At 44.6% G+C, this 14,249-nt stretch overlaps 1 protein-coding gene across 16 annotated transcripts in view; it reads right to left on the reverse strand.

Moving 5' to 3' along the window:
* The window catches only part of LOC105470260 (kalirin RhoGEF kinase), a 700,354-nt gene that overhangs the window by 24,014 nt on the left and 662,091 nt on the right, over positions 1-14,249 (reverse strand). For all 16 annotated transcript variants that reach the window (XM_071089172.1, XM_071089152.1, XM_071089145.1 and 13 more), the window contains 5 exons: positions 9,203-9,230; positions 8,537-8,708; positions 6,796-6,917; positions 5,007-5,138; positions 2,716-2,880 (listed from right to left, as the gene is read on the reverse strand). In XM_071089172.1, the coding sequence (XP_070945273.1) occupies positions 2,716-2,880; positions 5,007-5,138; positions 6,796-6,917; positions 8,537-8,708; positions 9,203-9,230 (619 nt within the window). The remainder of the gene's footprint in view (positions 1-2,715; positions 2,881-5,006; positions 5,139-6,795; positions 6,918-8,536; positions 8,709-9,202; positions 9,231-14,249) is intronic.

A 14,249-nucleotide genomic window follows, 5' to 3' on the forward strand; every position in this document is an offset into this window, starting at 1 on the left:
AGAGAGAATCCATTTACAATATCGAGGATGTCATATAAGAATAAAGAAAAAATTAACAGAAAAGCTCCAGAGCAACCCCAAAGCAATTCTCATGACCAAATACGGAGTCTGACTTAGTGGGAAAATGCCATGATTCTCTGGAATGTTATTTTAAAAAATCTTCCAAGGGGAAACTGACATGACAGAGTTGGCTTCTCTCTCCCATCTACTTAAACAAAGGGAAAACTCAGGACAATCAGAAATATGACTTCTGGATATTTTAAAAGATAAATTTGGGAGAAAAATTTAAAAGGGATAAAAGAACACTTTGAAAGCCTAGAAAAGCTGGTGAAAATCAGGGGTATAAGGAGGATGCAGAGAATGAAGGGAAAAGTTACAAGGTCAAGAAAGGAGAAAAGGAAAATACATTTTAGAAATTTCTCTTTCTAGCCTGAGCCACATAGCAAGACCCTGTCTCTACAAAAAATTAAAAATCAGCCAGGTGTGGTGGTGTACACTTGTAGTCCCAGCTTCTCAGGAGGCTGAGGTTGGAGGATCACTTGAGCCCAGGAGGTTGAGGCTGCAGTGAGCTATGATCGCGCCACCGCACTCCAGCCTGGGAGACAGAGCAAGACTCTGTCTCCAAAAAAAAAAAAAAAAAGAAAAAATTCTCTTTCTTATCCCACTCTTCTCAGGCATTAATGAGCTTATCTGGTATACTGAAGGATTTAACTTAACCCACAATATATGCTTGGGTAGATTCTTTGGCAGTATTACCTTGTGTGATGTGTCAATTCCTTGGCAATAATTCATGCACGCGTGCACACACACACACACAGCATGCACAGCAATACGCATTTGTGTCATCTGTTGGGGACCAAGGTTCACAAACAGCAAAACACACAGCATCATCTGGGGCTGGAGCAAGTAAGCGGCCTGGGAGGATAGGGGTCACATGAGCAGCCTGGCTCGGCTGACCCTGGAGCCAGTTCCCTCAGGTTTCCCAGAGCACAGCCTGGCTGAGACTGAAGGCAGCTTATCCATCTTGAATTCTGAGGAAACGGAGACCCAGGGCCTAGGTTTCCGCATGAGTCACAGGCTCGTGGGAACAAAGCCAAAGTCACTGGGAGAAAACTGGACTGACAGTGGGGCTGGAACTGGAGAGCATTTCTGGGTCCGGCAGAGGTGACTTAGAGGGTTTCCCAGACCCCTCTGGAGACTCCAGAATTCCCTTAACCCCAAAGCACACAGGTCCATTGTCTTTCGAGTACAGTCAGCCGCCCCCCACCCACTGCTCTCCCCAGTACACACAGACCACTCCCTTGCACTGCCCGAAGTCTCACCATTTGGCGATTTCTTTCTTTCTTTTTGTTTTTGTTTTTGTTTTTTTTGTTTTGTTTTGTTTTTTTGAGACGGAGTCTCGCTCTGTCGCCCAGGCAGGGGTGCAGTGGCGTGATCTCGGCTCACTGCAAGCTCCGCCTCCCGGGTTTACGCCATTCTCCTGCCTCAGCCTCCCGAGTAGCTGGGACTACAGGCGCCTGCCACCACGCCCGGCTTGTTTTTTTTTTTTTTTTTTTTCATAGTTTTAGTAGAGATGGGGTTTCACTGTGTTAGCTAGGATGGTCTCGATCTCCTGACCTCGTGATCCACCCACCTCAGCCTCCCAAAGTGCTGGGATTACAGGCACGAGCCACTGCACCTGGCACTAAATTAATATTTATAAAGTACCTTTGATTTATAATATATGATGACTATGACTTATATATCATCTATATGTTTTCTTTTTCTTTTTTTTTTGATACAGAGTCTCCCTCTGTCGTGCAGGCTGGAGTGCAGTGGTGCTATCTCGGCTCACTGCAAGCTCTGCCTCCTGGTTTCACACCGTTCTCCCACCTCAGCCTCCCAAGCACTGGGACTACAGGCGCCCGCCACCACACCTGGCTAATTTTGTTTTTGTGTTTTTAGTAGAGACGGAGTTTCACCGTGTTAGCCAGGATGGTCTCTATCTCCTGACCTCGTGATCCACCCGCCTGGGCCTCCCAAAGTGCTGGGATTACAGGCATGAGCCACCGCGCCTGGCCTGGAGATTTCTTTAGGATAGCCAAGTTTTCTCTTCCAAAATGTCCCTGGGACGAAGATGATTTGGGCAAAATAAGAACCTTATTTGTAAAATACTCGTATTTAGCTAGCTATATGTGTATCTTAGTTAATTTTTAAACAAATCTACATAAAATTATATCCATGTTGAAAAAAAATTCTAGGATGATTGGGGGTGAGGAAACTATGAAATCCTCATGTTGTAGTGAAGCCCTTCAGCCAGGTGGCTTTTCTCTCCCCCATTTGAAGTGGGTGAGTCCCTCATGCAGGGAGGTACGTTTACGGCTGGCAGGGGTGCCCGGGTGGGAGGAGGCTTGTTTCACTGTCTCAGAAGAGGGGCAGAGAACATCCATAAGACTCGTGACTCCTGCCTGTAACTCTCCTTTCCTGGGGCATACTCAGTCCCCAGGGAACTTGGCAGATGCAGGGGTAGGCATCGGTGGAGACCTAACATTTGCCCAAGATGCTTGGAGCTAGACTTTACAGAAACATTCTTCTCAGGCCTCTAAAATGTTGCCTGACTGGAGCCACCAGGTGCCTCTTGCATGGTGGCCTGACATGTCAACGTGCCCATGAGTGACAGGCAGCCAGGTGTCTCGCCCCCACTGCCTGGGGGGCCAGGGCTAGGCTGGGACTCACCATATTCTGGAAGTCGCACAAACTCCGAGGGCTCGCTGGGAAGGCTGATTCCCCAGGGGTTACTGGCACTGACTCTGAACTGATAAGGACACCCGGGACTAAGGTCTTCGATGACGAGGTAAGTGTCCAAGGTCGAAGCCACCGACTGCTGCCAGATCTGAGAACCTAGTGTACGGTTTCCCAGGAGAGGGAAAGAGAAAAGCCAAAGGGATATTGTTTCAAAGACCTTCAGCGAACAAAGAAAGGAAAACAGACACATTCAATTCAAGGGATGCTTGTGGTTACTGTGTCAGGCTCTCCAAGCCTGTAGGCCAACTATGGTAGTTTGGGTTCAATTTCCTACATGACAGAATAAATGGTGAGAGGCTTGGAAGAAGCTGGCCTACAGATTCTGTTTACTTTCAAATGTGCAAGTGCCAGAGTGAAAAGACATAGATAATACAGAATTTACAGAGGACACGAGGTAAACTTTTAATAAGGCCAGAAGAGTATATTTTTAATTAATAACATGAGATAAAATATGCATGTGGAAACCGAAACAAAATGGAAATTAACATGCATTGAACACTACGTACATGTAAAATCCGGTGGAAGGTGTCTTCAACATAATTCTCTCATAGTTAAATGAGATTTAAGACAGAAAGTTAATTCTGTCTTAAATCCACAGAAATCCAGTGAGGTAAAGGACTAATCTTACTTTACAGATGTAGAAACTGAGCCTCAGAAATATTAAACAATTTGCCCAAGAGAACTTAGTGAGCTGAACTATGAACTGGATAATGCTAAGGTAAATATGAACTTTGTAAAATGTGTCTCCCAGCTCACTATTAATACTTTTGTGCTAACCTGGGAGACACAAGAGTGAACAGCTTAAGAAGGATGCAGAAATAAATGGGTTGATAACTGTTTAAGAAAAAAGAAGGAGAAAGAAGAATTAAAATACTAAGCATAATGAAAAGTAGAATAAAACAAATGGTTTTGGTTCGGGTGATAGGGTAGCAAGCACTTGCTTTCAGTTCAATTGTGTAATTCCTAATGTGATTCAGAGTAATTGTGTTATGACTCTGAATAACTGTGGTTGTGTTATTAACAATTAGAGCGATCTGGCAGCTTCTATTTTAACTAATTCTTCTTGCTAACTAGATGGAAGTCTCAGTTGTTTCTAACTGCTGAAGAAATACATTCACTTTTAGCATGTAAATGTAACAAATTTTAACAGTTTAAATTGTACAATTTTAAAAGGCACAATTAAAAAATATATATTATCTTAATTTTATCTGGGGGTAGGTAGGGGTTGTAGAAGTCCACCCGTACCACACTAGTTATTTCTCTGGGAGAAAGATCACAAATTAGCCAAGTAGACATCTGAGTTCTAGTGCTAGCTCTGCCTCTCATTAACTATAATCTTGTCTTTCTTAACGTTCTTTAGGCCTTAGCCTCCCCCTCTGTAAAATGTGCTTGATCATCCCTGTCTGGGTGATCGAGCGTGTTAAGTAGGGATATATGTCTGAAGGCACCTTGAAACCTGCCCTGGGTCATAAATATGTCAGGGAGGTTTGGATCATCTTAACCAAAAGAGCTGCTGAACATCTGGGATTAGAAGGCAGCTGTAATCTGGCACTGAGGCCTCTGAGCTGAGTTGGAAGACACGACAAGGAACAACTTCTGAAAGATGAGGAGGCTAATGTGTTTACAATTCTGAAGGACCTCCTAGAGACGAAGAGAAGACAGGAAAACAAGAGCCAGAGGCCGGGCGCCGTGGCTTATGCCTGTAATCCCAGCACTTCTGGAGACTGAGGCGAGTGGATTGTTTGTGCTCAGGAGTTTCACAGCAGTCTGGGCAGCGTAGTGAGACCCTGTCTCTACTAAAAATACAAAAATTAGCCAGGTGTGGTGGTGTGTGCCTGTAGTCCCAGCTACTCAGAAGGCTGAGGTGGGAGGTTGGCTTGAGCCCAGGAGGTGGAGGCTGCAGTGAGCCGACTGCACCACTGCACTCCAGCCTGGGTTGACGAAGCCAAACTCTGTCTCAAAAAAATAAACAATAAAAATAAAGGAGAAGAAAAGTGGCTCATGCCTGTAATCCCAGCACTTTGGGAGGCCAAGGTGGGAGGATCATGTTAGCCCTGGCGTTTGAGACCAGCCTAGGCAACATAGTAAGACCCTGTCTCTATTCAAATTTTTTTAAAAAATGGTTAAGATGGTAAATTTTATTGTGTGTGTGTTTAGTACAATTTTAAAAATAAATGTTTTAAAAGAAGAGACAAGACAAAGGAGAGCAGAAGATAGTGTACCTTCCTCTCTGTACTCCACAGTGTAACCGGAAATAGTGCAGTTTCCTGTGCTAGACGGGGGCAGCCAACGGAGAATCACGGAGGTGCAGCTTCTCTCCTGGGCAATGGGGCGGTTAGGGGCTGCTGGAACACCTGCGGAGACAGAAATCAGGATCAGGTGCTATTTCTGCAGAACTTGGCATTGTATACCAATGTATAAGGTCATCTAGGAAACATTACCTAACCCATGTCACAATTTTTTCCTGTGACCTTCTCCACCAAGTGGCATACCTTTCTCCAGGCCCAAGGCAGATGTAGGAGACACACCATGCTGTCTGAAGTTCTTCCTTGGGCTAAATACTGCACCCTGAAGATAAAACTTGGCCAGGGAACTAACATGTTGATGGTAGGCTTATGGTAGGACACAGACAGCTCTTAGAAAGATTTGTTCTCTTCTCATTTGCCAGAACTTTATTATTTTTGAATTTTTACAATGGACAATTTCTCCCCCATGTCGCAGGGAGCCCTTATAATGTTCATGTAAAATGTAGGACCAGGTGTGCTGGCTGACACCTATAATCCTAGCACTTTGGGATGCCAAGACCGAAGGAACAATTGAGCCCAGGAGTTCGAGACTCCATCTACAAAAAGTTTAAAAAATGAGTTGGGCATGGTGGCACATGCCAATAGTCCTAGCTACTTAGGAGGCTGAAGTGGGAAGATAGCTTGAGCCGGAGAGGTTAAGGCTGCAGTGAGTGGTATCATGCTACTGCACTCCAGCCTGGGCGACAGAGCAAGGCCCTGTCTCAAGAAAATAAAAGTTTGACTAACATAAATTGATAGCAACAGAAAGTAGAGCAGTGGTGGCCAAGAGGCATTGGGGAGGAGGGAATGGGGAGTCATTGCTTAACAGGTACAGATGCAGTTTCAGAAAGATGGGAAGGTGAAAAAGTTCTGTGGATGGATGATGGTGATGGTAACCCAAAAACGTGGATGTACTTAATGCCACTGAACTGTACCCTTATTTATTTATTTTTAAACTGTACATTTTAAGATGGTTAAGATGGGATGGGCACAGTGGCTCATGCCTGTAATCCCAGCACTTTGGGAGGCCAAGGTGGGAGGATCACGTTAGCCTTGGAGTTTGAGACCAGCCTGGACAACATAGCAAGACCCTATCTCTATTTGAATTAAAAAAAAATGGTTAAGATGGTAAATTTTATTGTGTGTGTTTTACTGAAATTTAAAAAATAAATGTTTTTTTTTTGTTTGTTTGTTTGTTTTTTTTTTGAGACGGAGTCTCGCTCTGTCACCCAGGCTGGAGTGCAGTGGCGCGATCTCGGCTCACTGCAAGCTCCGCCTCCTGGGTTTACGCCATTCTCCTGCCTCAGCCTCCTGAGTAGCTGGGACTACAGGCGCCCGCCACCGCGCCCGGCTAATTTTTTGTATTTTTAGTAGAGACGGGGTTTCACCGTGGTCTTGATCTCCTGACCTTGTGATCCGCCTGCCTCGGCCTCCCAAAGTGCTGGGATTACAGGCGTGAGCCACCGCGCCCGGCCAAAAAATAAATGTTTTAAAAAGTATTGTAGAAAACACAGCAGAATCCCATCTCTACAAAAATGCAAAAAATATTAGCCAGGTGTGGTGGTGCACGCCTGTAGCCCCAGCTAATCAGGAGGCTGAGGTGGTCGGATTGCTTGAGCCTGGGAGGTCAAGGCTGCCATGAACAGAGATCATGCCTGGGCAACAGAGCAAGAACCTGTCTAAAAAAAAATTATTTCAAAAGGTCTGACTAACAAACAGGCTGTACCTTGCACTTTGACTGTCGCGGACGTCGATGTGGTCCCGTGGTCATTTGTTGCTATGCAGGTATAAATCCCGCTGTCTTGAGGCATCAGATTACAGATCTTCAGGGTGATTTCTCCAGAATCACTAGGGACACCAAAAGGATGCTCTTCAGACTCCAGGAATGAGACACTTGACTGCTGGGTAAAATCCCATAGGGTGGGCACATGGCATGCTGAACTGAGAGTCCTCAGGCCCAAGGTCAGCCCCTGGTCAGTGAGCTACCTACATACCTTGGTGGTCACCCTGTCTCTCTACATCTCCAGATGGCCATGCCCATCTCTCAAGTTTGTTGTACATGAGGGATAAAATAAGGAATAAAATGGCATAAGAATTACAGCATGGTTTGAAATATATAAAGTCATATGCAAGTTCTGGCTCATAGTATTATTAGTAGTATTACCACTAGCAACTTCGTCCTAGAATATTTTCAGTTTCACAGATCAATAATGAACAATGGAAAAAAAAAAAGGAAAGACTCCAAAATAAACATACTTTAAGTATTTCAAATTCTAGATGTGGGATCCTTAAAATAATTAAGTGAATTTCTAAGAAAAGGTAAATTCCATCACCTAAATGATAACTTCCCCATTCATCCCAATATAATATATATTCATCCCCAGGGGAGAACTGCTCTGAAATACAGAAGTCACGGTCAGCTCTGCCCCTTCCCCAGGGTTATGATATCCCCTGGCGCTTTTCATGATCCTCACCAACCACTGCCTCTCACACTGGGCTTCTTGGACCCACTGATATTTCGTGATCTGGCCAGTTAGTCTCTGCTGGGAATATCAAGGAATGATGGTCTTCTTCTTTTTCACATACACGCAAATTAAGTCAAGGAATGACAGTTTCTTGATTCTAGGTGCTTCTTCCACTAATGTTTCTCAAGCATCTAGGGCTTGCTACTGCTTGTCCACTGTAAGCAACGGTACACGATCCAGTTCATAATTGGTAACAGTAAATGCTGACAGAATGATTGGGAGGCAGTCAGCTAAGTTTTCTTAAATCGACTTTGTGTGCAGAAGCATGCTTGCGGCTTGATTTTCTATTGCACATTTTGGAATGAGTCGTTTCTTTTTCTAATAACATTGTTCTTAGGTAAGGAATTAAACATCTCACTGTTTCACAGTATCCTGAAGGACACAAAAAATGTCAGGATGTCCAGATGTGAGGATTACATTTTTACTACAGGTCTGGAGCCTTCACCACTTAATCAGAAGTCTAAATCTTCTGACTTAGAGATTTACCTGGGGATCTGTAGGGAAAGATCATCTACCAGGGTGAATGTAAGGCAGTGACTGTAAAAGCTCTTCATAAGTATGGTGCGTGCTTGACCTGAGACATAAAGGTTTATGTTTTCCCTGTTTGTTGAATGTGGGTCCAGAGCACAGTCTTTACAAACCATTCTGTTCGTCCCAGGTATGTCGACGTGGTGCTGAGCACCGTGGAAAATGCGTGCTGGTGCTGCTGCAGGTGTGTCCATCAGGCTGCAGCGTGAGTGGCAGAGGCTGTGACTAACACTTGCAGCATTGAGTCTCCTCAGTTTCCCTCTAATGAAGGCCAAGTGTTTGCCCTAGAACAGGCTCCAGGGCAGCTATTTTCTTGCAGAGCCCAGTCGCCAGAGCAGAAGTTGCACCCCAGATTCAGCCTCTCAGTGCTGTGCTAAGGGGCTGCTGGTGCTGATGTTAGGGCAATCAGCTTACCAAGAGGAGACGGTGTACGTGGCTGAGCTGTTGTCAGTGTCAAGGATGTTCTGGTCTGGACCCTTCCAAGTGATGGTGGGCTTTGGCCGCCCACAGACTTTGCACTGCAGTACCACTGTGTCCCCAAGCAAGCAGGTGACATCCACCAAGGGCACAAGGAATTCTGGGGCCACTATGATCAAATCAACATATATTCACATCATTCAGAGCAAACTTAGAATAAAACAGCCATTTTTTTAAACACACCACTCTCATTTCCCACCCGTGTCACATAATGATTCAAATAACCTTCAGCATAACACCGCAGAGTCATCTGGGTCTCTTTAAAAAGTGTTTAAAAGTAATAACTATTTATTGTAGAAAAAAAGGAAACATAAACAGAAAGAAAGAAAAGCTCCATAATGTCATAATCCAGAGATAATTACTGTGCGCATTCTGGTATATACCCTTTTGGGCTTTATATAAACAGACTTCTTATAAAAATTGGATCTCATTATACATATTGCAAGCTTTAGTCTTTTCATCTAATAGTTTATCATAAACTTCTTTCCTTGTCCATCGATACAGAACTATATCACCATTGCTTACAGCCAGTGCTTTAATGTTGTATTAACTATAGTTTATTTAACCAATCTCCGTTTCCAACTGTAATGCTTTTTAACTCACCTTCTTGGATGAAATTTGGATTTAAGATCTGAAAAACAAAAAGAAACAGAAAATTTCTTGAATCCTAAACTACTAAAAGAGAATAAGGGGCTTCACCCTATTGAATAAAAACAAAGTACAATTTAGGGAGATGAGGCCTGGAGCCCAACTTCCCATTGTGTTGTGACTGTATTACTGTCACATTAGTAAAACCTCTCTTTAGCAACAATTGGCACTTGGTTTACTCCGTCTCATCCAGTTGTTCACATTCCTGCCTGGCAGTGTGCAGCCCCAGGCAGGTTTATTGTAACTTGGAGCTCTGCTAGCAGAGGTCTTTCTGTCCTCCCTCTTCTCAGTTGCTTTTCTTCCCTTCGCAGGCAGAAAACCCACTCTCCTGGTCATTATGTGCTCAAGCAATGCGGTGGCACTGATTCTTCCTAGCATCATAAACTCAAAAATAGAGAACCTGAGACCTATCAAACTGGAAGGGTCATTGAAATTCACTAACACAGTGGATTCCTTCCAAATGTCCTCCCTTTACCCTTCGCCCATCCCTAGGCAGGGGAAACGACTCTTCAGGCAGCTAAACGCAGAGTTTCTCTGGATGAAGGGGAATAAGAGAAGTCCTATCTATCTCTTCTTTCTCAAGCATGATCTCCTATAGCCCAGGCCTGCATGGGGCAACTTTTTTTTTTTTTTTTTTTTGAGACGGAGTCTGGCTCTGTCGCCCAGGCTGGAGTGTAGTGGCCGGATCTCAGCTCACTGCAAGCTCCGCCTCCCGGGTTTACGCCATTCTCCTGCCTCAGCCTCCCGAGTAGCTGGGACTACAGGCGCCCGCCACCTCGCCCTGCTAGTTTTTTGTATTTTTTTTTTTTTTAGTAGAGACGGGGTTTCACCGTGTTAGCCAGGATGGTCTCGATCTCCTGACCTCGTGATCCGCCCGTCTCAGCCTCCCAAAGTGCTGGGATTACAGGCTTGAGCCACCGCGCCCGGCCTGCATGGGGCAACTTAAAGCCACTGACCCAACCATTCTAACCCTTTCTGCTTCATAGGTGAGAAAATGAATACTAAGTGACTAAGCTGATGATCTCTGGTCACAAGGCTGGTTCAAGGGAGGAACTGCTGGGGCTCTTGGTATATACCATGCTGCCTGCCTCAGGACACTTTGGAGAGTTCACAGTAGGGAAAACATTTTAGCCAACTAGCCATTCTGGAAAGCTATCTCTTCTTGAGAAGATGGTCACTTTCCCCCACATCTTTTGTATTGCCGCTAATCATGCAAGTCCAGATTGTACAGCCTGGCATTGTTTAACAAAAGCACAGACTTTGGAGACAGGCTGAGGCCACCTGTTTTGTTTAATGTGATTGTATGTTAATTACATAATAACTGATGCTTCACTATAATATGGGGATAAATAATACCTAAAGTGTTATCACAAAGATTAAATGAAATCATATATGTCAAGAGCTTAGCACAACGCCTGGCAAATAACAGGTACTCAATACCTATTTAAATAAAGATGATCTCATTTTAATAATCTTCCTTCAGCTAAGCAGCCTGTTATTAAAGTGGCTTATCTTTAATAGTTTATTTGGCAAAATTCTTCTTTCCTTTATCATGAAGCCAGAAAACTCACATGCCTTACAAAATAGCCCAACTGGGGCCTTTGCATTTACTTCCCTGTATGTATGCATATCTTTGTGAACATGCATGGTTTCTGTGTGTCTTCCCCTATAGAGGAATCCATATAAACCCTCTGGAAGAAAGACATTTATTTCTGTCTTTGCGTTCCCCTTTGCAAATCAAGTGCCCGCTTATACCACCCAGGTTTTGCACAAAGTAGGCTGCATAAAACCCTTGTGATGCCAAATTCTGGGCTGAGTGCCCCAACTCTGGCCACTGCAGTGCCCTCTGCTAGTCTCAAAAGACCACTTACACTTCTGCTTAGCCTGTCTTTAAATCAGTGGTTCTCAACGCCTGACCTGGGCAGCCTTAAACACACAAGAGGCTAATGCCTGGGCCTCATGCCTAGAGATTCTGTTTAATTGGTGTGAAGTGGGGCCTTGGCATTGGGATTTTTTTTTTTTAACTCTCTAAAGTGAATCAACATGCAGCCTTGTTTGATGAACCTGATGAAAGTCCCCCTGTATCGCAGTGAACTGATCTTGGTAAACCAACTTCCTGCCCCGGAGGCTTTTCTGGGGAGGGGTGGGGGAGTGGATGAGAACATCTGGTAGAACCTACTGCATCTCCCACACCTAAAAGAGTCCTCTGTGTGAAAATGTTTCGAGGCATGGCATGGGGAAGGATTGCCCACGGGGAAGGGTTGCTCCACTCAAACTATTAAATCAACCACGAGCAGCACTGCATCACCTGTAGGGGGCGCTAAAGAGGCCAAACATTTCTCTCCCTGGTTTGGATAAGGCAGGGAGAATGGCATCCCAGTCAGTCATTTGACAGTCAAAGAAAAGAAGGCTGGGAATATTTTCTAAATGTTAACAGTGGTTATCTCAGGGTGGTAGGTTTACGGGTGGCTTTCTCCTCATTCAAAAAACATTAACTGAATTCGTCTTCTACTCTAAGATCTGTGTACAGTTTTGTGGATAAAGAAATACTAAGACATAGGCTCTGCCCTTGGGATTTATAAAGCATCTTAATTTGGGGTGACTATTGCTTCCTTTCTTTTCTTATGTGGGCTTCCCAAATATTCTGCATCAGCATGTTTCACTTTATTTTGTTTTATTTTATTTTATTTATTTTTTTGAGACGGAGTTTCACTCTTGTTGCCCAGGCTAGAGTGCAATGGTGCGATCTCAACTCACTGCAACTTCTGCCTCCCGGGTGCAAGTGATTCTCCTGCCTCAGTCTCCTGAGTAGCTGGGATTACAGGCATGCACCACCATGCCCAGCTAATTCTGTATTTTTAGTAGAGACAGGGTTTTGCCACATTGGTCAGGCTGGTCTCGAACTCCTGACCTCAGGTGATCCGCCTGCCTCGGCCCCCCAAAGTGCTGAGATTACAGGCATGATCCACCGTGCCCGGCTTCACATTCTTAAGAATTATTTTTGAAGGGAAAAAATGGCACAGTCAGACCTATTAGTCTATAAGCTCTTTAAAGACAGGAAGCATTTGTCATTCACCTTTGTACCTCAGGGCCCTAGCCCAGGGTCTGTCACATAATGCGTATTTAACAAATGCTGGTGAATACATATTTGACCTTTGACTTCATTTCACACCTTCCAAGAACTTAGGTCTGTTTCATAAATAGAATCTCAGAATAGGACCAAGAGGACCAATGTTATTAGTCATACACCCAAAATACTTAGTTCTGGGCATATGACTAATAATACTTGACTAGAGCCTGTTGGGAAACACAGATGGATGCAAACTTTTTAGAAAATGATTTAAAAATAACATAATCCATAGCTTCTGAGAGAGGACATTCTTAGTAGCACGCTGTGCAGAAGAGTGTAAGCTTGGGGAGCAGAAAGAGCATGTAGTATCCAGACTCAAGGCCAGACACTCTCTCTTGCCTTGGACAACGTTCTTAAGCAACTCCTGTCTCAGTTTTGGCTATACATTGGGGATAAAAATGCCCATCTGGAAGGGTTATTTGATGTAAGGACTCAATTTATTTGATGAAGAGGTACTGAATTGACCCTTGGTGAGGTGGTAGTGACCGGGCAGGGAGTAAGGCCGGCATGCTCTCTACCCTCAGTGGGCCAACAGTCTAGTGGGAAAGATGGAATTCAACAACATCTGCATTTGATGCAGTGTCTGACAGATGTTAATGACCAGCTTTCAACAAACATAGAATGTTACACTGTCCCCCATGCTGCCTGCCCCCACTCTATCAGAAGGACTCTAGGGTGGAAATGATTTGATAATACTGCTAACTTTGTCCAGTGGCCTGTGTTTCCCATCATGATGGGAATCCACAAGGAAGCATGGAGTCCACGCCAGGGGTCTCACAGAGAAGAAAGCTGACAAAATGGAAGACACAAGTAGCAGGCTTATATGCTATACAATTTTAAGTAGGGTTTCATAAACCTACAGTGTGGTACTTATAAAACCTACACTTTTATAAGAAAACGCCCCAAAGTGCTGCTTAAAGAACTTCTTGCCTTATTCTTTTTCATCACAGAACCCTAACCGTGCTAAGTATAATACTAAACAGACACACTGTTTAAAAAAGCAAATATTGTCTGGGCGCAGTGGCTCACACCTGTAATCCTAGCACTTTGGGAGGCTGAGGTGGGTGGATCACTTGAGGTCAAGAGTTCAAGACCAGCCTGATCAACATGGCGAAACCCCGTTTTGACTAAAAATACAAAAATTAGCCAGACGTGCTGGCAGGTGTCTGTAATCCCAGCTACTAGGGAGACTGAGGCACAAGAATCGCTTGAACCTGGAAGGCAGAGGTTGCAGTGAGCCAAGATCATGCCACTGCACTCCAGCCTGGGTGACAGAGTGAGACCCTCTCTCAAAATAAAATAAATACAATGCAAATATTGGCCAGGTGCAGTGGCTCATGCCTGTAATCCCAGAACTTTGAGAGGTCAAGGTGGGAGGATTGCTTGAGACCAGGGGTTCGAGACCAGCCTGAGCAACATGGTGTCACTACAAAAATTTTTTTAAATTAGCTGGGCATAGTCCTAGCTACTTTAGAGACTGAGGTGGGATGATCACTTGAAACCAGGAGGTTGAGGCTGCAGTGAGCCATGATTACACCACTGCACTCCAGTCTGGGCGACAGAGGGAAACCCTGTCCCCCCCCCAAAAAAAAAAATCCTTTTTTGAGACAGCGTCTCGCTCTGTCAACCAGACTGTAGTGCAGTGGCATGATCTCAGCTCACTGCAACCTCTGCCTCCTGGGTTCAAGTCATTCTCGTGCCTCAGACTCCTGAGTAGTTGGGATTACAGGCACATGCCACCATACCCGGCCAATTTTTTGTATTTTTAGTAGAGACGGGGTTTCACCATGTTGGCCAGGCTGGTCTCAAACTCCTGACCTCAAGTGATCCGCCCGCCTTGGCCTCCCAAAGTGCTGGGATTACTGGTGTGAG

Source organism: Macaca nemestrina, chromosome 2 (assembly GCF_043159975.1).
Source record: "Macaca nemestrina isolate mMacNem1 chromosome 2, mMacNem.hap1, whole genome shotgun sequence".
In the NCBI taxonomy this organism is placed as follows: domain Eukaryota; kingdom Metazoa; phylum Chordata; class Mammalia; order Primates; family Cercopithecidae; genus Macaca; species Macaca nemestrina.